The sequence below is a fragment of the Haliaeetus leucocephalus genome, unplaced genomic scaffold (genome assembly GCF_000737465.1).
Source record: "Haliaeetus leucocephalus isolate CR32 unplaced genomic scaffold, Haliaeetus_leucocephalus-4.0 Scaffold140, whole genome shotgun sequence".
NCBI classification, from domain to species: Eukaryota; Metazoa; Chordata; class Aves; order Accipitriformes; family Accipitridae; genus Haliaeetus; species Haliaeetus leucocephalus.
Window position 1 is genome coordinate 9,989,777 of NW_010972576.1, and position 23,910 is coordinate 10,013,686.

General features: G+C 42.8%; 1 protein-coding gene across 2 annotated transcripts in view; it reads left to right on the forward strand.

Moving 5' to 3' along the window:
* Positions 1–23,910, forward strand: part of PDLIM5 (PDZ and LIM domain 5) — a 134,171-nt gene that overhangs the window by 416 nt on the left and 109,845 nt on the right. The window contains exons 1-2 of one of the 2 annotated variants that reach the window (XM_010586168.1): positions 1,315–1,373; positions 2,729–2,864. In XM_010586168.1, coding sequence (XP_010584470.1) covers positions 2,769–2,864 — 96 coding nt within the window. In that variant the 5' untranslated portion in view covers positions 1,315–1,373; positions 2,729–2,768. Of the gene's footprint in view, positions 1–1,314; positions 1,374–2,728; positions 2,865–23,910 lie in introns of those variants that run through there. The other variant, XM_010586167.1, reaches the window with a different exon arrangement.

The window sequence follows — 23,910 nt, forward strand, 5'->3', positions numbered from 1 at the left end:
CGCCCGGCCCCGGGGCCGGCGCCTCGGGGCGCCCCGTGGGGTGCCTTGTCCCGCGGCCGTGGGGCACCTGTGGGGCTCCTTGCTCCGCGGCCGGGCGTGCTGGGGTGCCTCGGGCACGGGGCTCTGGGGTGCCTCGGTCCCCAGGCTTTGTGGCACCCGTGGGGCTGCACGCCGGGGTGCTCCTGGGGCTGCGGGGACGCCTTGGACCGAGACCCAGCGCGCCGTGGGGCTGTCTGCTCCCCCAGCCCGCGGTAGCCGTGGGGCTCCTCGTCCCGGGGCGCTTGGAGGGTTTTGGTGGGGGTGCTGGGGGGTACGGGGGCTTGTGCTGGCGGTGCCCCCCCCAGGCACAGCCACCCCACCCGGGGCGGGGAGGGGGGCAGGAGGCCCGGTAGCCACTCCTGCGGGTCTGTGCCCCGGTGGGCAGTGGTGAAGGCGAGCGTTTCTGCCTGGGTTTTGAAATTCCCCCCTCCAGAAGTAGATCCCCCAAGCATTTGATCATCTAAATGGAAGTTGCACAATCTCACCCTTAGCTGGTTGGTTTGTGTAATGCTCCCCACATGAAGCGGGGTTAGCGGCTTGCAGTGCTTTCTCTTGGATGTTGCTCTAGCATATTTGAAGAAATTTGTTAAATTAAACTTTGAATGGATCTCCTTTGTCTGCCATTCCTGCCTGGTGTATCTGTAAGCCGAGAGATGCAGACATGGCAGAATTGAGGGGATGAGAAAGGAAAGATGAGCGATGCTGAGTGTGATGTGTGGCATTTCAGCGTGCAGTCTCTTCCCTTCCATTTGTAGTTGCTACAAATGAAAAAGAACAGTATCCTTTTCTACTGTAACTTAATCTTTTCCTAGGTCTGTTATTGTCACTAGCTTTTACTCAAAAAAAAAAAAGCGCTACACAAGTGCTTCATTTTCAACTGACAGGTAGCGCTTTCTGCCTGTGCTGATGAACTGTATGTGTGCTGGTCACTAGATGTGGTTTGCTTTTCTGCGGTCTCTAATTTATAGTGACCTGTCACTGCAGTGGATTTCATTTAGAGGGAATGAAAAGAATTCGTGTTTTTACATGGAAAGGAATCTGTGACTAATTAAAATCCTCTTTTTGTAAGGAATTCAGTGCGCAGAGCAATTAAACGACTTGGAGTTCTCGCTTTAGCGGTGAGTGAGCCCCCTGAGAGTCCTAGCTCAAACTTGGTGGAGGCTTTTTGTTTCTCTTCTTCCTCTTCAGTCACATGAAAACTCAGCGGCATGTCTTTCCCCCTCTGTACATCGGTGCTCGTTGAGACTTTCAAGGGGGGGTTGAGTCAGCACCTGAGGTCAGAGCTGCCTCTTTGCTGGATGCCAACGTGCAGGGGCATGTCAGGAGCTGCCCAGGTACCCAGGCACCTCTCTTACCAGCTCCGAATTCTGCTTCCCAATATGCATCTTGTCCTGCCCAGCACGAGCAGCTCTGTTCTGGTTCCCTGGGTGGCCATCGGTGTGGATAAAGTTTGCTATTTGGTTTGGAAACAAGTCTGAGCAGTGGATCGGTGCAGCTCTGGGAGGGGAACCCCGAAATGTGTGTTAAAATGGCCACCCCTGCACCGGCGGGGGCTGTGTGACAGCCCCGCTCTGATGGTCTGTGAGGGCAGGCTGCGTTTGCAAAAATCTACTGCCTTCAAAAAAAAAAAAAAAAAAAAAAAAAAAGCGCAGCCCCCCCCCCACAGTGTATGAACAGCTAAAACCTCAGCTTTGTGGAGCTCGGTGGGGTTTGCAGCCCACTTGCTTCTGCTCGGCTGAAGGTCCACCTTAAATGTCCCTATACGAGTATGGAATCTGGCTGTGCCCCGGTGTAGTCTTACACCAGCCCGCCCTGGTGTGCTCCTGCCTGGCTTCAACCATACAAAAATAGACAGCATCGACTACCTAAGATGTCATTGTAATGTTACTTACCCGAGGTGAAACTGAAGCCCTTACCTTTGACGCTGAACGGCAATTAAGTGCCTCAGTTGCCTTTTAAAGGTAATTTGTCGCCCACATTTGTGGGGAGGGAGATGCTTGGGTTTTGCTTCTTCAGCACCGAGTTGTGGCCGGGGCTATTTTGCTTTACTTCACAGCTTTCATTTGAGGGTTGGTTTTAATATCTGTTTTGTCTGTAGCATTGTTCTACCAATATGAAGCTATGCTAGAAAAATAAAAAAGTCGCAGGGATTTTATTTTCTTCTGATTAACTTCAAAGTTGTGATGTTTTGACATCATTTTGAAACTGCCAAGACATAATGTGTTTAGAAACTAGCTTTGAGCTGATGACATGGCAGCATATGAAATTCATTTTGTTCAAAATGAATGTGCCAGTAGTGCTAATTTCTTCCATACTTGGATTTAAGGGATACCGTCAATTCATGCTTGTCTCAACATTGACTTTTTTTTAAGATGAGCTTTAATGTTGGGTGGTTTTTTTCCCCCCCCACAGTGTTTTGTTAGTAAGACGTAGTTGTCTTACTCAGCATCAGAAGTTCTCAAAGTCCCAAGTTCATGTTACCGGTTCCCTAGTTATGTTTCCTCCTGAGCTATGAAGGAAAACCACATGCAGAATAAAAGCACAACTAACAACAGACCTGGTTTGGTTTTTTTTGGCTGTTTTTATACTATGGAGGGGAACACAGACAAAGAAGGAAGGCTTTCAGAATGGTAGACAGTGCCTTTTGTTTTTATCATCTTTAAATTAATACACTAATCCTCCTCCACAGGCATCAGTTCTTTGGATTTGATCCTTGAATACCAAAAATCATGAGCAACTACAGCGTGTCTTTGGTCGGCCCGGCTCCTTGGGGTTTCAGACTTCAAGGGGGCAAGGATTTCAACGTGCCTCTGTCTATCTCTCGGGTAAGTGCATTTGCCTCTTTTCCTGCATGTGGGTATCTGTTATGCTGTGGCTGACCTGCAACCTTTGGGCTTTGACATAAGTATGCAAAGCCATTAATTACAGAAGCTGGGGCTCAACTTGCCCTGTGGCATGGAGGGCTGTTGGGGGCAGGGGGGGACCTGGGAAAATAAATCTTCTTTATCGTCTGAAAGCTCCAACTAAATTGTCTTAGGAAGGACGCGTTCATTTGAAATGGTTGTTTTATCTGCATTTATTTATGCAACAAACAAAAGAAACCACCCTTGGATTCTCCTCCCTGCTCCCACCCAGAAAACAGAGATGCAGAGGTTGGAGGCTGGCAGGAAACAGGCAGTTTTCTGTGCGGGGCTGAGCCCAGTTCAAACAGGAGGCAGCGGGGGAAAAATAACTCATGTTACCCTTGTTTATTCAGCAGCTTGAGGATCTTCTGGTGTCTGTTCTTGCAAATCCCACTGTTTACAACAAAAAGGCACTTAAATGACAGTAGTTGTAAATAGCAGTTCATCAATATGTGCCTGAGTGAACGTACCAGTTTCTCACGAGCGTTTTATAGAGTATGTGCTCTGAACTGGTATTCAAAGGATTTGAGGAACTAAGTCAAAACAAATGTGATCTTTGTACCCAGGCACTATCTAACTAGTTTCCTACTTTAAAACCACGTTTTCAGGGAGGGCTTGTCTTTCAATGTGGGCTGAGTTTCAAAGCCTTCCTCAGATGGCTGAAGCACTTCACACATAAAATGTAGGGACAAACTTTGCAGTATTGAATTTATAGGATCACTGGAAATCTCTGGGTGAAGAAACTGGCTTCTGATGGTTCTATACCCTGGCACCTTTAAATTTATTTGGTTTGCAGCATGGAAGCATTTATGTACAAATGGCCCCTTCTCTGTCGACAGGTCTCCTCCCCCTCCTGCATATTCATATAGTTTAGTGACAAAGATTAATTATTTTTTACACCTGTTGGGACTGCTGAATTGATACTGCCCTGGGAGATGGAGCAGGTTTCTATTTGGGTTTATGCATCATGGCAATATTTTTAGCTAATCTCAACTAGCAATTCAAACTCTGCAACGTCATTTAGACTTGGCTTATCCTATCCACCTGCAGATTATGCTGGTGAAGTTAAAATATAGTTTAGCTCTGCGAAATTATTTTTATATGGCTAAAATGGACTGGAGAGCTGTAGAAATGCCTGTGTGCAGATGAATACAGCTGATATCTGAGCCAAAAAGGGGTTGGGAAGCAGTTTACTCCCAAATGCTGGGGATTTTCCAGCTAAACTCTAATTCAGTTTCATGTTCAGTAGCTGGTTACTCCTCCACTAATGAGAAATTTGAACTAGGGAAGCAGATAGCACTCTTCTGATTTGATGGTAGAAGTGCTCTCGTGACAAGGATTTGCAAAAGCATGGGCTCTTGCCTGCGTAGGGTAGTTGTGCAAGGTACTGATGAGCAATTAAGCGCTGTAGGCAGTAAACCATAGTATACAACTAGTTTTGGGAAAGGGTAATACTTTTTTTGTAGGGGCCTCTGCTGTCCTGGAGATCTAGAGTGCAGTCCTGCTGTAAGCAAGCTTCCCATCTAAAAGTTTCTAAAGAGGAAGCATATGTTGAAATTAGCCTAGACTACTACTTTATTGCAGGAATCAGATATGCTGTCACATGGAGTAGCCTAGGGGAATTGGCCTAAATAGCTACATATAAAAGCCTCAGTTACGGGATTCCCTAATGACAGGTGTCAGCACCCACAAGAGCAGAACATAAGGAAAGATGGGGACTGGGGTGGTTTTAGGACTTTGCGTACGGGAGGGGTAAGCACAATATCCAATTCACCTACTATACCTCAGCACTGCTCCTCAACTGAACTGTTTTTTCTTATTTGCAGTTAAGAGTATGCAAATATTAGACTTCCTGGTGCCATCCCCCCCCCCCCCCCCCCCCCCTTCTTTGGATCAAAAAAAGTGCTTAGTTCTGGTATGCCAATCCAGCTTTGGCCCGATAGCTGGAAGAATTCAACGCCGTGTTCCTGGTATGCTAGAACAGCGCGTACCATTCACTCCCCTCCCCAGCCCTTTTTTTTCCTGATGAAGTATAAATGCCTTCCTGTATCTGAGGACTGCTAATTAAATTATTTTAGCAAAACAGTAATGAGACAGCAGAATTATGTTCTTTGGCAAGGAGGGCTTTTTTGGTTTTGTTTTGTTTTTAATTTGTCCTCTAGATGCTGAGGATGAATCTGGCTGTGTTGCTGAGGGCTAATTTCCTGCTGTAGTTTAAACTCCTTAAATTAAATCCAAATAAAGTACAGTTTATGAAGCACAGAAAATACACTGGTTTCAAAAGCTGTTTATCTGAAAAGTTAATCTCTTTTTACTAATGATTTAAACAAATTAAGATCTCATATGGTTCCTTGGAAGAAAGTTTAGTAAGTCATTTGGCTTTGTACAGAATGCAGTTTAAATGGGAATATTCCTTGTTGCCTCTGTAAGGTAAAATGAGCCTGTTACGTGTTCTTCAGTTGAAATTCTTAAAGTCAGCTAAGGCTAGCAGGATAACATTAATGCTAGGTGTAGCAGTAACATTTGATTTTTTGTAAACTAGTATATTGTAGACTAGTTGCAACATCAAAACCAATTGCAAGTTATTGCAGGGTTATGGCTGTCACTTAAAATGGCTCTTGGTGCTTTAAAGTTGCTACGTATACTTATACAGCTGTACACATGCCATGGTAAGTAATATATGTGATGTTGGGGATATAGCCTTATAGTTAGTGGCATAAATCAGTACAACAAAAATGCGTGCAGTACTTGTTACGTATGCTTGTATCTGGCTGGACTTCAGCGGGGTGGCTTTTCAGAGTCCTCCTCCTTACCTTGCAAAGGCACCTGCCTGAGCCCTGCGGCGTGCCATTACACAGGTCAGGAATCCAACATTGGGAAGCTGCTGCGGCGTGGGAGGGGTGATTTGAGTGTGTGTGGGGGGTATGGCTCTCACGAAAGGGGGGTCAGTGGGAAGAAAGCTGCTCTGCAAGTAAAACAATTTGATCTTTACCCTTCAGCCAGGAATAAAGGGTGGGCTGAGGTGGTAGATCTCCATCTTCTATTGACAGCCAAGTGTTAAAGTGGCTCAGGCCACCACATGTAACTGTACTGTAGGGCTTCCAGGTAGTTTATTCTGTAGTGGTACTCGTGTAGCAAGAGATTGGTTAGCCTGCAGTGAAGAAGGCCGAAATTACTGGGACCGAGGTATGCGAACTTAGATTATTCTGAGTTGCTGTTCTTACTTTTTCCTCATGGCGTTTTACATTAATTAATGAAACGGCTGTTTTCCTTATTCATTCAACACCTATGTTTCAATGCCAAACTGAAAAAATGGAAACCTAGAGCAGATAAGAACAAATTACTGAGATGCAAGGTTAATTGTGTTCTGGTAGCTGTAAAGTAGCTATTGTAGGAGATGACTAAGATTCAGACTTTTTCCTTACGGAAGAAAAAGCTTAATATCTATCCATCTATCCGTAATATATGTAGCCATGTGAAACGACGTTTGCCATAATGCGATTGTCTTCATATGAATTAATTGGTTGCTTCTGAATCAATACAGGCCACTGAAGAGTCACTACTTAATAGGCATCTCCATCTGTACCTGGTAGATGTGGGAGGCATTGTCCCAACACTTTGAGTGTTGGTTACACCGCAAGAATTATATCATGGATCCTCCTTGTTTCTCAATTATTTCCAAACAAAACTCATTTCCAAGTTGCAGGATGTTCTGTTAAACACCATCTGGGTCAAAAAGACTATCAGACCAAAGTAATTGCAGCTGAATTATTTTGGTTTTAATCATGATTGCCAATAATGAGTGATCTGCTATTGCTGATATCCATGTAGATATGTAGTCTTGGATAAATCTTACTGATGCTAAGGATAGGTCCACTTTGGGAATAAAATTGGTCTACACTCAATAGATCTTTGCCTTCTAGATTCGTTTGTGCAAAAGTTTGTTTCCTCTGCTGAATTAGAATAAAGAAATACAGTTTTGGAGATAAAGTAATGCAAACACACGGCTAGGTAGGATTTCTGGACTGGCTTTTGGGCATGCTAAGTATTACATTTACAGAATTTGGGGTTAATGATATCTACAACATGGTCTATGTTGTTTACATGGAACACAGGAGCTTTTAAAATAATACACACTTCTTTAGAGCTTGAACTAACTTTATATTTGCTTTACTTTTGGGGGAGTTGGTTAGTTCCCAACGCTTAATTAACATAATAAGAATAAATTCAGTAAGCACGACTGTAGCATTAGGATTGTCAAAACTGCTGTCCTCCTCTGCAGATTGAAATAAATAGTGTTTGGTATTGATGGTGTATTCATTATGTTGTGATGACCTGTGAGAGGTTTGGATATTTGTTCTAAATCGTAGCCTATAAAATTTTTGTGGCGCAGTCTCTAAACAGTGCTTGTCTCTGTTTTACTGCAGTATTTACCACTAGGAACAAGGAAATACTGAAGTGAAACTGTATTTTGAACAGTAATGTAGCCTGTGTGCAATATATACCCTCCCACCTAATGCAAATACAACAGGAATTTTTCTTGTATTTAAAAGTTACTTTTTTGTTCAATCCTGCTGGGAACTCTAGCCATCTTCCTTCAGAAGATGTTTCGCTGTTTGTCTTTCTCCTACTGTAAGAATAAAATGGAATAGAGTCTTCCTGAAATACTTAACCTGACTGACAGCTCTGTTTTTCTACTGCAACTTCTTTCAGTGTGTTTCTTCCCCCCCCCCCCCCCTTCCTGCTTCACTGGTCACTTTGCCTCTTCAAAAAAACCCAAACCAAACAAAGAAAAAAATCCCAAACCCCTTTTAAATAGCTCCTTCTCTTTGCAGTTTTTCAGTTTTCATTATTTCATCTGTTTCAATTATGTTTTTCTGTGTTATTGTTGCAAGCTTGTAGTTGATGGAAGACTGACGATAATGAATCTGTCAGCAAGCAGTACACCCAGGGAGTAGGTGGAAGAGCAGCCCACCTTGGGATGAAGTGAGGAATGCATGCGCAGCACATCAGCTGCTCACTATTCATCCCACGTGAGCACACTGACATCCTTTGTGCTGGTATCGGGAGCTCACTATCAGAGGAATCGTCTCCTCTGCTCTCCTATTTTCTTTCCTTCCTGCTCAGGTACATACATGGTTACCCAGCAAGTTGTCCGCATGGATGGAGCATGTATGGTTGGTTTTGCATAGTGTTTGCTTACTCAGGGGGTTGGCGTCTGGCCTTGTTAATATTTGGAAGCAAGCTATTTTAAAGTCTTTAACATCTGTGAAAATAATGTTAATGGGAAGAGAATAAAGGAAAATGATGCTTTGAATGGACCTAGAGCACGTCAGCTTTGATTGGCTGGAGTCTGGCTAAGCCTCTTGCCCTTGTGTTGTGTGAATTATTTTATTAAGCCATATGTGTCATTTCCAGTAAAATCAAGTTTTTTGTAAGTATGAAATAAGTTACTGCAGTGGGAGACTGAGGAAGTGGTCTTTCAAGCAAGCATGACAAATAGGAGAGAAACACTAGAACAACTGTGGCCTGGCCAGTGATAATTGCATTGGTAACTTTATGCTGCATCCTGGAAGCTACTGAGAACTACTAACTAAGCCCTAACTGGCAGCTGCTGGCATTGCTGTGCTGGTTTGATTTGCTACGGAGTTGTGATGGTTTGCACAAAATACAGCTGAAGGTGTATTCCACTACTGCAACTTCCTGGCACAGGGTCAGAGATACCAGCAGAGGTCACAGCACTTACCTGCTGATCCTGCTCCTAGGGCAATAAATGCTGTGTTTTACAGAAGCTATCAGTGCTTATGAAATGGATGGGATTAGCCAAGACACAAAGCAAGAAGTGCTATTCTGATCTGTTTAATTCTGTTTACAAGATGTGGTTTACTGAAAAGAAAAAAAATACTGAGAATGACAAATGAGCTACTAGTGCTAAAGTCTGTATTCTCTCTGCTCTGAGTCCTGAAAGAGCAGAGGTTTTTCTTTGGGAACCGAGTGGAATATGGTCAATTATAAAGCTCCCAGCTGCACAAATGGTTTAATATGAGTGAGTTTTCTGAAAGTCCTAAGAGTGCTGGTTAGGGTGTCAGAGTTTGGGTAGCTGCTTGCAAGCAACAACCTCCTTTAGAGAGCTCCTCAGCTTAACTTGAAGATGGAAAGAGATCGGTTGGTACAGACGTAATTTCCTGATTGCCTCTTTTCCCACTGCTGTTTAACCTTTTTGTGCTGAAAATTGGGAAGCGGGCTATGTTTCCCCTGACCATTTGTTTTCCTTCCCTTGCCTGTTCCACTTGCAATTTAAAGCAAGACAGACCATCATTGGAGTGGATTTGGAAAGAAGGGAGGGCATAGGGGAGAAGAGGCAGAAGAGAAGTGTCTGCATCTCATCTGTTCATGACCTTATTTGTCAGACAACCTTCTCAGACCAAGTAGGAAGCTAACTTATTTTAAAATAGTTCCTCTACTGATGTCATTCCCCCAAAAGTGAAGCTGGCTGTACTGGGGGGAAAAAGCAACCAAATAGCTTGTAGCTGAGGGATATCTGATATGATGTGTGAACATATTCTTTTTACATTTAAAAATGCTGGTAAGTCTTTTTCCCCTTATAAGTGACAGTTACAGCATGAGGAGTACAAGCTAAATATTTCATGATGGAAAAACTAAAGTATTTGTTTGCAGTGTCCACTTCTCAAAGACAGATGTAGTAAAAAAATAAACTCTGATTAGATGTTCAGAGCAGATGCAAAATTGGCAGTCCTTCCAGAGGCCAAAAAGCAGGACCATTTATTGAATAGTAACTGAAAAAAAAATTAGGCATGTTTTCTTTACGAGTATCTGGCCCTGGAGGGCTGACAACTTCTGTCGACTTCCCCACCATTTGGAGATGCTATTTTTAGTGTAACTGTTTTTCTCATTATTCATTGGCCGATGGCTATCAGAAGGCATTGTGAGAAGAGACATGGTGTTGAAAGGTTTGTTTGTTTGGCTTTGGTATGGAGCCAGGAGATAACATTGTTGGCTTCCCTCCCCCCCCCATTTGTTTTGACTTTTTAAGAATAGATTTCATATGTTATCAGTGTAAGGGAAAGTGTGAGAGAAAACTGTCTCTCGTGTGCCTGAAGCGTTGGAAATATGGGAAAGGTGATATTCCTCCTGCCAATGGTCAAAAAGAAAAAAAATTGAGGCTGAGGTTTGCTTGAACAAATATAAGAACTAGAAGTATGTTTACTTCCATAGGTAGCTGTTAGAAGAATAGAGACAGAAGGAAAGGAGGCCACTGCTAAGGCTGGTGTTACATGAGTCTTTGAATGACTCCAGTCTTCAGGGCAGTAAAAGTAGGGAAAAATATGACAAAAGTGTCTGTTCAGGTTCCCTTGCTATATGAGGTCCTCAAGCTGAATTTGCAGAGAGAGGTACTATCTTTCCTTAGAAGAATTGACATGAGGGGAAGAAAAAGGCTATGAACTTTTGGCAGAGTCCTTTGAGGTGCAAGTAGCTTCAGTTACCATGTTGACTTAAAGCCTTACTTGTGTTAAGGAGTTTATACTGTCCTGCTGCTCTGATGCTGAAGACAGAGCTGATGGGTAAGATGCTGAGTGTCACTAACTCCGCTAGCCTGGTTAAAATGCAGAGAAGCTACTGCTGTAAATATGTCAGTAGGTGATTGTGGGCTATACAGGTCTAGATTAGGGCTATCATGGTCTTGTCAGACAAGTTTGCTGGTAGATCAGGTTTGTAATGACGTTTGCTTCCAGGAACTGTTGAAAGTTTTCTTCAGGAGCATGGTCATGCTGGTAATGCTATGTCGTAGCAATTCAGTCTCATCTTCTTAAGAGGAAGAAAAAGAAAGAAGGCATTAGGAGCTTGTGCTGTGTTTGGGCTGTAAGAGCAGCCTCTCTAATGACTTACTTGGAACTAGCTACATACGGAAATGAAGATCTGGGGAAAGTAGGAAGAGGCAACAGAGGCAGAGAAACAAAACGTGGATGCTGTTAGGTTTGATAGAGCTGTGAGGAGGTGCAGGTACTACTCTGTGACTGACCGCCGCTCAAGTACCAGGTGGCTGCACGTGCCCGTGGCCACTAAACACTCCTGCAGAACAGACCTAAGGTTTCAAGCTGGGGAATGAAAACCACCCTTGCTGAACAGGCCATAAAAAGTCTGTTTTAAATGACTTGTGTAGCACTGCACAGGCATATCCCACCCTCTTTTTACATTTCTCTGCTTCATTCATCACTTGCCTTTCAACACTGTCAGTTAATGGGATGGTATGCCACACACAGTAGCTTTTCATCTTTTGCACTTTGAGACACCAGTGCAGTTCCTGCCACATAATCTCTTGTGTATGCTGACCCAAGTAGAGAGGTAATAGGGGGACAAAATAACATGTTATAAATTGAAGACCGTATCATGATGTACGCTCTCAAAGCAGATGAGTAAGTGCTGCACCAATGGAAAGTACTCAGTAGTTTTGGTGTGTAGTTAGGGGCCACAGAGCAGAGACTTCTGCTGTCAGTCCCTTATTTTTACTTAACAGGGAAAACAGTAGTTTTCAGTGGTTTACCATCAAAAAAACCTTGGAGTGAAATTAATAACTCTGTGACACTTGGGTGACTGTTCTGCCTATATACTATCAAGCTCCAAGATGTACCAAGTGTTGAGTCCCCACTCAGAACAGGAAGATGCTATGCATTCCTTACAAGACTGGTGTTTTTTCTTTTAACGTAGGCCAGAAAATTTCAAGTAGAACAGGCCATAATATTTTTCTATTATGGATTATTACTATTATAGTTCTATCTCTTTCTGAGTTAGTCTTGCATTAGAAACTTCATCTTAAACAGCTAAGCTTAGTAAAAGTAAAAGCAAGAGAAAATGGCATCTGGTTGTTGAAAGTATCTGAAAGTATGAACTCTCACAATTGCTGTCAGCTGTGCCTGTAACAAAGCCCTGAAGTAAAATGTAATGCCTTGTGTGAAGTCCCATAGGCTAAAAAGTGGATCTTGCCAGGTCTTTAGTAGTCCTGTTGGAAAGGTCAAATGGTTTGCATGTTAACTGGATATGAAAGAAGTTTGGCTTACCCTGGTCTATATTAAGGGATGACCTAATGTGGTATCTAGTTCCTCCCCTAACAAGTGATTGAACAATGTGAAGTACTTACCATGGGAAGGCAACAGAAACATTTATTTTGTGTTAATTATTTCATAGTTCTTTTGAAGGCTTGAATAGTGATTTAGATGCGAAGCCTGGATTAAGGGAGAGCGTATCAATTTCAGGAGGGTAAAACTCCCTGTTTGTTAAGCATTTGTGGTTTTGAATGTAATTGGATCACCTTTAGATATTCTTATACCCCAAATTTATTAAACCTGTGGGGAAAATGATCACAGTGTCTCTGTTAAGTATGATGTTCTATTGGTAGTAATAGCATTTGAGACTGTAAAAAAGGAATTCTGTAGAGTGAAAGCAAAATGCTGTAAATGTGAAAAATGCAGACACAAAGATGTGTTTTTGTTACTTAAAGAGATTGTACCACCTCAGTGGAAACTCTAGCTATAGAACATTTTTGTTCAGAATGCTTAAAAAAAGCACCTTTGCTGTGGAAATGCTCCCTCTGCCAGACAGAACAGCTTAATCTCAAAGTTTACAGTACATCTGCTATTAAAGCTTTTTCTTTCTAATGTACATCTTGTACATGACAAGCCAGACGTAGTTCCAAGTCCAATGCAGCTGGTAAGTGAAACCTTTCTTTCCTGTGAAGTAAGAGGCCAAAATTGTTGGGGTTTTTTTGGGGGGGAGAGTGAGGCTCCCTTACCAGTGATTTCTACCTCTACTCTTTGTGGTTCTAGACTTAGGTTGGTGTTGTGAGCGACGTGGAGAGGTAGAGTAATGGGATTGCTTTTCTCATGTAGCTAAGCAATTCCTTCTGTGCTGTTCTGTTTTTCTTCTACTGAATGCATTTAAAGGGAGGAAAAACCCAAAAAACCAAAAAGAAAAGCAAGCAAAAAAACTGTGGAGATGTACAAGTCAGAGAGCTTGTGCGAGTTTGGTTGGGCTTGCTTTTATTAGACTGATAGGGAAATGGAAGGCTTGTAAAGCTTTAAACTTCACAGACATCTTGGTAGAGTAACTTCTCTGGTTTCCTGTAGGCTTTTTGCAGCTCCTCCTCAAATCACAGTATTTTGAGTCCAGACCAAATAAGAGTGTTCTCTGCCTAGTGTCTAAGGTGGCTTGTTAGCAATTATTCAGGAATGAAAAGGCATCCCCCAAAATATGTATTCTGACAAGCAGTGTATGCTCAGCCCTCGGGGGACAATGTACTAGTTCTTTGTGAGGGACTGATTGTCTGGATTCATGGCTTGATCAAATGTAATGTAGCTAGTGATCAGGGGACCCAATCAACCTTGCAAAGGAAGCAGTAGCAGTTAGAGAGCAGGCAGCAGCATTGCATCCTATCTGGCAGCCTGAGTTCCTGTCGTCTTTAAATCTTTTCTTAATGTACAGAGGGGTGTGTGTGTGGGGGGGAACCCAAAACATTGGCAGTTCCCTAAAATGGGAATAAACTCATGTAATACCTAACACTTTTCTTGTACATGAACTGGCCCCCACCCCCCTGTCAGTGGTAATCACTGGTTGAAGAAGGTTGGCAGAACAAAACCTGTGGTTGCATCTCCATGTCGGAGCTCAAAGCCAACTCCACATATGACACTCTTCCTCCATCAGTGCCCTAAGCAGGGATAGTAGGTGGGACTGGTGCAGCAGAGGCTCACTCAGCCCAGCAGGCTTGGCTGCGGGAGCTGGGGCTGCTGGCACAACGGTGGGGGCAGATACCTGGGGACAGCACAGTCTAGAAGTGCTGAAGCCAGACTTGCTAGGACATGTCTGTCAGTGTACTCAGCTGTGAAAACTGCCACTGAATGCTTATTAAATTACAGCTTTTGTCAGCTATGGATGCCAGTCTATTCTCTTCACTTTCCAGCTGTCGTATTTTGGCAACTGGCTATAAGCAAAAATCATTGTAGCAGGAGCTTACGTGAATCTCCTTTGAGAGATTCAATTTGTAAACTAAATTATTTTGCTATTGTGCAGATCGAGCATAATCCTGTAAATGCTAAGAACCCAAGCCTTGGCACTGCAAAAACACTTGAGCAGAAATGTATTTTTGGGCATATAAGTTGTCTCCATAAGATGACTCTTGCTTAAGGCTCAGCCTATGTTGATGTGTGTTGCTGCTCAGCACCCGGTAGTGTTGAGTCTTCAGACTGTTGTTACCAGAAGGGAAGAAACATTGACTTGCTTGGAGGAGACAACTGACCTTTCCCAGCCAACTGTTTTCTGCTTTCTCTCAAAGATGCATTAGCCAGTGATTGTTAGCCATAAGAGAACTGGCTAGCAGAGATGTTTGTATGACAGCCTGAGAGCTAGATTAGAAACAGACCTTTGACCAGCCAGTCAATGTCCATACCTAAAACTATAGGGCTAAATCAAGTGGTATAGTAGCACCTGGGGATGAGGAGTCTTTGCATATTAGGTATGTGGTGGTGGTGTTTTACTACCCCTTGCTCTGGAAAAGCTGTAGAGATGCTCTGTCCACTTATCTCTCTTTGCAATATGCAATTACTGAACTCTTAAGCTACAGATCAGTACCTCAGAGCAGGTCCTTTTTTGGGTAGTTTTGTAAAACTGTCTATTCTGAACTATTGACTAAAATAATTGAGCTGATGAACAAAATACAGATGAGTAGTTTTATTGACTGAAAGACAAAATTTTGTGTATGTGTCTAGAAATGCAATTCACTTTCAGTGTGAAAACTTAAAGATGAAACTCCTTGAGGTTTGCACTTAAATCTTGGGAGACCTGAATTCTTGCAATGTCTCTCTGGATAAAAGTATCGCCATCCCTCTTATGTCAGAAGGAACATGATACTCTCTGGCCAGTTGAGTAACTCCTCTGTGAGAGTATTTTCTTCCATTGACACATCTACACTTGAACTTTAAAACATAGAAACTGCTGATTATTAAAACTTCAAATGACATGAATTTGTTTTGATGTCTGACCTGATGAAAACTGCTGCTGTTGCAGTTGACAGCCCAGATCAGTTTATAATTTTGTCCTGGATGGTGTGGATTAAATAACTGGAAATTGCTCACAGGAAACTCTGATTACAGCAGTCAAAGTAAGGATTTAGGGAAAACCAGTCGGTGTTGATGATTTAGTTCACAACCTCCTGCTGTTGGAGAAGGCTGAAGTGCTGGGGGTTTTCCCCCATGCTTCCTCCTTGCAAATATAAGGCAAGATTTTAGCGTGGTGATGGAGACAGATGGGTGCAAGTACACGAGTTTGGACGCTGTAGCTATTGACGTCAACTGGTTCCTGACCTCATCAACAGGATGGAGTGCTTTGAGTGCTTCTGGTAACTCTGAATGCCTCCTCTGTCACTCACTGACTGTGTGCACAACTCTCTATTTGGTTTTATTGCATATCCTAATCTATGCCTGTTCAGTTAGCTCAGCAATAACTTTGTTCCCGCTCTCTGACTTCTGTTGCTCTCTTTAGCAAAGAACGTATCTGCAGGGTACCAAATGAGGTTTTGTAGAGATTCTCCTGTCCTGCTTTGCCCTGATGATGATTACCTAGTACAAGTCAGCCTTTATCTGACAGCATGGACTCGTTCCCTTGAAAGAAACTCCCCTATGATTTGGGCAGGGTGCTGAATATGGACAAAAGGTGAGACCTCACAAGAGGGGATCCCTCATGAAGAAAAATATTATCCAGAATAAGGGGATAAAGATGAGCTTTGTGGAATGTGTAACTGCTATGCTTCAGGGGAAGCATACACTTGAGAGGGGTGGCATGCATTTATGTAATATTAGTATCAATTCTGGGAAACATAATGCATAACAATGGACATTATGAGTTGGGAAATACCTCACTTAGGCACTTAAGATTGCTAACCATTCAAATTGAATCAGAGTTGGTTTTCTAGTGCCCTTTTTTGAGTTCCTGCCAAATAGGTTTGAGTCCTTCAATTTGCCACCGGTTTTTCTTTTAGCATAAAGAGGAAGGTAGTTTTGCAAGAACACAATTTGTACTGCCTTCAATTTTTTTTTCCCTTGCTTTCCTTAGCCTGAGGACATATCTTACTGCTGAAATAAGTCTACCAGGTGTTTTTGCTGTTAGCTATCATTTGAGAGAAATGCTCTTCAGAAGCCATTATTATTTGTAGCATTAACAGGGTTTAGGGTTCAGAAAAATGTATGATGGGACAGGAATGAAGGGGATAATACAAGCTAGGTATCAAAAAAACCCCAATAACCCCAAACCCCACCCAAACTACGAAACCCCACTATTAAAAAACTATTAAAAACAAATATATAGGATATTTTTCAGAAAGGTCCAAATGACAAATGAAAGCTTTGTACTCTATATACCAGATGGTATAAGTATTTATAGGGATATCTTGCCTCTGTTTTGAATTGCCGAAGTACTGTATTGTAAGTCTGTAACCATCCTTTTCCTTCCTATTTTTACTTACTGTGCCACTCCTAGCCAGACTGTAGTATGTCCTGGCTTAACTGTGTCCAGCACTGGGTTTCTGTTTAATCAGAAAAGCAAGGCCATATGGCAGCTTTTGCTTTATTGGTACAGTTACAGGAAATGCTTCAGCATCAAGAAACAAGCACTCTTTTATGTAGCAGAGAGCACTTGGGTACCACTGGATTCCTGAACAAGCATAGATGCCATCAGCAGCGCACACACGCTTTGGGTTGCCAGACCAAAAAGCACGCCGGCTTCTTCAGGGAAAATTCTGTAGCTAGCGTTACATGGGAGGTGGTGACGTGGGTCTAGAGGTGGCTTCTAGCTTTCAGTCTCCTGACAGATGTGCGACCACCCTGGACGTGTAGAGTCAACTATGTATTTCAGTTTCTGGCAGCCCTGTGCATGGGGCTATCTTTTGGAGCCTGCCACAAGATCCCTGCTGTTCTCCCAGCTTCATGGCAATGGTAGCAGCTCTCCTCCCTCAGCCACTTCAGGCGGTTCTGATTCAGGAGAGCATGGAGTGGTTAAGTTTCGCTTCCCCACGAGGCTGTTACAATACCATAGGGCTAAACTGCTTTGTAAAGAAAGTAGCAACTTCCTCGCGTTGATCTCTGTTCAGCAATAAACACGGTCTAAAAGCAAAGTGTTGGTTAAAAATCACTCCAGAGATACCACTTTGGCCATCCCCATCCCTTTTCTTCACACTGGGAGGAAGAGTAAAGGTTGAGTTGTTGTTGAAAGGCTTGAACTAAAATGGAGCCAAAATCTAAGTCATCAGAGGGGCCACACTGCAGTGCAACAGAGCCGAGTTTGTTTTGCCAGTCGTCCCATAAGGAGGAGGAAGTGCTCTGAGATCCTCACCAGCAACCCAGCTGGATGTTACTCAGGACCACCCGTAGCTGTCTTTGACCTCTTTTGCTGTCTTCCTGCATGCTGGAGTGATATTCCTAAAACAGCCTTTCCAAGGGGGGGGCTCCATGGGAAGATTGCTATGGTCGACACTATAGAGGAACCCAGAGTTACTCTTGCTAGTGCTGTTCTTGGGTGTCACAGTAACCGTGAACTTTTGGGAGGGGAGTGGTGGGGGGACTGCTCCGAGTCCTTTGCATTGATGCACTTGTATCAAAATCTGGGTTCAATTTAAATCATCGAAATAATCCCTCAGTGTCACATTGAAGGTTCAAGAAAAGTAAGTTGAAAAACTCAGCGAAACTTCAGAGTGTATCTTGGCATTAAAATCGTGAGATTAAAAAACGCTCCTTATTTCTAGGGCCTGACTCATGGTTTTTGAATGCATGAGGGTGGCAGCGCTAGCTGCTATGGTCAAGTAGCATTATAAATATTTCAGGACTTCAGGGCATAGAGCTGTGCCAAATATTTTTCTCGTGTTTGGGTTTTTTTTCCTAATTCCCGAAACAAATTTTTGCAGATCTCTTATAACCTGGGTTGTGTGTGTAATTAAACAGACAACATGTTAAGTCTCCAAATTTTTGAAAATGATGTGTCAAATCCAAGTATTTAAATCGATTACATAGGGACCAAAGTGTTGCTGACTGTCTAAAAGCTGTTTTATTGGGACATAGTTTAAGTAGTTTCGCGTACATGTGGTAGAGGAAAGTGAATTGCAGAGCAGCTGGCTTGCTAGAGACCTTCAGAAATAAACAGTACATGGCATGTGTAGTAGAATTTGACCCTGTTAGGAAAACAAGTAGGGCAAAATGGCTGGTTATTAACGGTGGCTCCAGCTTCTGGTGGCAGCATAGGCAAAGCAAAAGAAAGGCGGGGGTGGGGGTGGGAATCAAGTGGGATTTGAATAATTCTTCCTGCCTGTCAGGAAACCCTTGGTATCCTGAAACTCATTCAGCCAAATCGTAAATGAATTCTCCTCTGACAGATTGCGCTCTAGGGGAAGTATTTTTCTATTAGTTTTCACGAGGCATTGCAAGTTGCCACGAGCCCAGAGCGTTAAAGGGCAGAGGGGGCTTTCGGCGGAGCTGTGCACGGATGTCTTGCTTGGGACTTTATCGGATGCGGGGTGCTGCGAGCGAGGGGCTGGCACGTCACCCGCTGTGCTGCGGTGTCACCTCCGGCGGCGTGGGGAGGAGCGGGCAGCTGGGAGCGCTGGCCTCATGAATTTCTTGGACGTGACTTGCCAGAAATGTTGAATGAGGTCTCTCCGTGCTTTAAAATGAGAACTGAACTGCTAATTTGCTTTCTCTGATTACCAGTGTGGGTCTGAACAAGCTGCTCAGTGCCCTGTTCTGTGCAGTGGTGAAATAATGAGGTTGAGCTCTGTGGATGGAAAGCAGTGGGTAGTGGGTCTCTTCTGCCTGCAATACATCCAGATGAAAAAGATGGAGGATGAATACATACACTTTTTTCTGTAATTTGTCCATCATGAGTGTGCTGAATCTAAACTGTTGTGCTATGTGGAATAAGCCCTTTAATGAATAAAGCTTTGGGCTTCCTTTGTCCTTCAAGAATTCCTGGACCAGCTTCGCTGCTTTCTTCTGATCTGGGGGACACAAGTCTTTAGCCAGTGAAGAATGTGTATTAGTGCAGAAAGCTTCTTTGCTTGTTGTGTTTGCTGCTGTTTTAACAAGTATGTGTCGTGTGGGAAATCCTTGGAAGTAGGGGATGGAGTATGGCAGGCAAGATCCTGAGGAAATCTTGGAATAAGTAGATATGCAGATAATAGTAACCTGAACCTCTCTTGAAGATGTGTAGGAAATATATTGCTTGATTTATAAATTTGTAATACTTTTAAAAGGCACTAAAACATAAAGATGCTGGAAGAAGGTATGGAAAAGTTCTATATCATGTTGTGTAAATATCTGGGCTGGGCCCAGGCATTGTAAGCTGTATGGGATTGTAATATAGGTAAATTAACAATTTCTCTTTCTGCAGAGGAGAAAGAATGATGTTTACGATATGTGCCTCATGTCTTCATATGCTGTTGTTTAAAATGAGGTAACTGAGAGCAGAACCTAACAAATATGTAAGCACAGTACTCCAGAGTTATCACTGGGATGTAATTTCGCAGGCCGTCTGCATATCTAACACATTTACTTTGAAAACTGAATTTCAGCGTAAGAACGGGCTTTACATCGCAAGTTAAACTAGCTTTTGGATTTTTAACTAACGCATTGTGGGGAAGAAATGGCATTAATACATTCCCCTTAAATGAAACTCTAAACTTAATATCTGTTATAAACGCTCGTGACAAATTGGAGGAGCCAATTTGTATTGAATAAAAAAATCGAATTTATTAGCAAGCGATAAGAGAGCAAAACAGCGCTGGGCGGCCGGGGAGGCAATGCTCCGCCACAGGCCCGCAACTTTATGTTACCGTTACATTCCTTATATACATTCATGTACCCCTTTCTTGTAAGTCTCCGCCTTGTCCTGCTTCTTCTTTCTTCACTTGTGCAGGTCTGTTACTATGCAGATTCGGTAAATTTTCTCAAGGATGAGTATCCTTTGATGTAGAATGTCTTTTGATGTGGAGAAATACAGTCTTGGTTAATTGCAGCTGTTGTCCTTCCTCTCCTTATCTAGTAAGTTATAGCCATTGCTTTTTTCCCCCTTATCTAGTAAGTTATAGCCATTGCCCTCTTCCCGTGACCTTTATGCATCACTTAAGCAAGTTTTTGTTAATTACACAAGGCATATGTTAACTCTCAATATGTCTCTTCCCCTTCTCGATTTCATGAACAAAGTTAACCCATTCATTACAATATCTTTTCCTTTCTTCCTTTGGTTCACTCTCTACATACAGGAATATGATAGCTGGCATGACGCCTCCTTTCTGAATTGTGCCATTTAGCATTTCTGGCAGCTGGATACATGTGGAAAGCTATAGAGTGACAAATCTGTTTCTCGTACCTTTTGTAGTCTGTTTTTCGTCAGATAGAAAAATGTTAATACTCCCTGAACTTTCCTCCTTTGGCTCACTCGGACAGTAATTTACTTGAGCATTTCCTGTATGTTGTCTCTGGGTATGGAGCTTGTGCTTTCCATCTCTGCAGCACTGCAGAGCTCCACCAGAGTGCTGCCTCATCCCCAAGCTTCTTGGGGCATTTCCTAGGACACCCCTGACTTGCATGCTGCAGTTAATTGGGACAGTGCAAACTCGTGGAAGGGGATTTATCCTGAATCCGAAACAAAATCTGAAGCAAAACTTGGAAAAATGCTTCACTTTGTGTATTTGTTGCAATGCTGTTGATGTTTCCTATATTTCTTAGCAGGGTTTCGTGAATTTCCTGGTCAAAGAGAAGTCTGCCTACAAAGACTTACTGCTTAGAAAAGAAAAGTTTAGACAATCTTATTACTTCTGCATGTTAATTTTGGTGCTAGCAAATGAGTATTTTAATAAGTGATGAATAGAACCTTTGTTTTCAAGAGAATTTTCAAGAGAATTGCTTTTATTAATGTGTTTTGGCTTCAGAAATCTACAGACAAATGAAGAGCTGATTTGGCTGTTGAGTGAATATTTTGTTTCTTCAGGCTGCATGAGGATTTTTGTGCTCTTTGTGGGCAAATGCCTGATTCTAGTCAACTCTGCCCATTGTGCTTTAATATCTAAGCAGGTGCTGAATTTTGAGCTCTCAAACATGCAGGTATTGGGATGCATACACACAGTCTGGAGCAGTCACCTACTGTAAGCAATCACCATAATCATTTTACCTTCTACTCCTTTTCCCCTCCACCTGGGCACTTAGTACTAACTCTGCAAACATAAATAGTTCATTCAGCTCAACAGATTACAGCTACAGCTTCCTCAGTGTGCCAGTATGCAGACTTGCTGCAATACAAAGGGCTTTTCTGGAGACAGAGCAGTGAGAGGTGCTGAAATACTGCTCAGGGGTCCCACCTTTGGCGCGTGGATGGACACTGTAGTGATGACAGTGCCTGGAGGAAAAGCATGCAAACTGTCTTTTCTGACAGCAGTTGGAGAGTCTTGTCTAAAAGTTTTACTTGGCTAACTTGCTGTAATAGTTTATTTATTAAAAAATGCAGCGGTGAGCCCAGAACTTCAATACTTTGCTGTTTATTACTCGGTAGATGTTTCTCTACTAAAGCCACGCTTTTGGTTTGGTTTTGTTTTGGTTTTTGGTTCTTTTTTACTCTCTTTTGTTGCTTGAAAAGCTACCTATTTTTTTCTTTTTTCCTTTACAGCAAAGCTGAAATAAAAAGGTGGTTTTATCCTTGTGAATATGCCTTGCCCTTCCATTTCACGGCTGATTTTGAATGCTGCTGCAACTGTAATTTGTTCCTCTTCTTGTATCCTCTCCTCCAGTTCTTCTAAGACTTGGAGCTCTCCTCAGACCTCAAATGTTTTCACACTTGGGAAAAAAAGAAAGTCTTGGATTATTTGAGCCAGGCTAAAAAAGCAAGGACCAAAACACAGTCACACCCTTGAGGGGAGGATGAGATGTCTTTCAACAAGCTCTTCCTCATCAGCAGTTCACTGAAAAATTTACTTTGGTTCTCCCTGGAAAATGTTTTGAGTTTATTAATGGACTCCGAAACTTTATTTATGACACTATTTTCTATTGTCAAGAATGTCTTGAAGTTCTTTAAAAGCCGATTTGTAAGTTATTGCAAGTATTAAACAGACTCATGTTGACATACGTAGGCTTTTATATTTATTAGGTTTTAATGTAGACATCAAAAATGTGTATGTGCATGTGTGTCTGCATGTTTTATTTTAGTGCTGCAGAATGATGAGGAGAGAGATGTTGCAATACTAAGTTTTCTGTTCAAAGTACAAGCTGATCTGCTGCCAGCAGGCACTGGAAAGCTGTCATGCAAAGCCTTGCTGAAGGAGAAATCAGAGGTGGTTTCCTTAGTACAGCTTTTTATTGATGCATATCAGCTCTGAAACAGAGGTGGTAACAAATATCTGCAGGAGTCATGCCTTTAAAAAATTTTCATCATGGCACTATTACCAAAATCTTCAGGAGCACTATATATAAATATACATACAGCTGAGCATTGCTGTTCAGTCTGGGGCAGATTTGGTCTCTGCGAGCACCCACTGCAATGCTTGGTCCAGGATCAAAAACTTGCTCCCAAGAAAAGCAGTATCTGTGCTGGCACCTTCCTGGGGAAGGTGTAGCTCAGGCCATGTCCTGTAGGGCAGCTTCATTCTTGCAGTGGTTCACTATGGCCTGACCCTTCTTCTACCTGGCAGCATCACAAAAAATGCTGATCACTAAATTGTTCTTGAATTTACTGTGAAAACCAACCTGATTTGTGTGTTTTCAAGCCCCTTCCCTCACTGGGGTCTCAAACAAGGAGTGATGAGTTTCACTGTCAAATTAAATACCACTTAAAAATGAGTGGCAAAGGTTGTCTTTTTCTTCGCTCCCTTTGGCTGTTATGTTCTACGTGCCTGATGGAAGCACAGCATTTCTTATCTACTATGTGATAGCAGCAGTGGTTTGCAATGTTTCGGTGCTTTGTTCGGTTTTCATGTTGCCCTTTAATGTGAAGTTTGTGTGTAGGTAATGCCAGTGCTATGGGACAGCCTGTCCCTCGTCCTGCCTGACCCGTGTTTCTGTGCGGCACGCCGCTGGTGCGCTCTCCCTGCCCTCCCTCTTCTGCCCTCTTGCATTTGCTTGTGTCACTGGCTGAGACTGCCCCTGGGAAAGCACCCGAGCCCTTTGTTTTTTGCTAAGTGCGCGTCAGGTGGACACCTGGATGCTTTTCTTATTTCTGCCTTAAAATGAGGCTTTTGCTCACGCTTAAAAAGCAGTGAAGACTGAAGCTGTAAATCAGATGGGGAGTCTGTAAATCATAGTTAAATTCAGTTGCAAGCTCAGTTTGTTTCACTTATTCACTGTAAATTTTACCTCTGTTCAATATGAGACCCTTTGCCAAGAACCTGTGGCATTTTTCACTGCCGTGGGATACTTCTGCACATCCGGATTTGGCAGAAGCATTAACTAAATCCTAATTAATTAAAACCCTAAAGCTGTGGCCCTCTGTCTGCTCCGTTTCAGCAGAGAGCTGGAGATGAAGCTAAAGGTTCATTATAAAGCAGAACTGTAACATAATCTATAGGCAGCGTATTAAAGTGACGTGCCAGCTCAGTGTGCCATGGTTTTAAATAACTTGCATTCATCCCCCCCTGAGTACTAGATGAAAGTTTAGACCCTCCCTGAGCAGCCCACACCACAGTTGGAGCTCACAGTTCAACACGTAGGCTCTGGGGCGCCTGTGTCCTTTTTGGAGGCTTTTCCCTGTCACTTGCTCTTCCATTTCTTTTTTTTTTTAATGAGACTTGTGTTTTGGTTTTGGGTTTTGTTTGTTTGTTTTTTAATACCAAATTGAAGTGACAGCTCTGGAGACAAAGCTCTCATTTCCTACGCCACTGTGAGCCTTTTCATTCCTGTTCCTTACCACCCTGCTGTCTTTGATAGCACTAAAT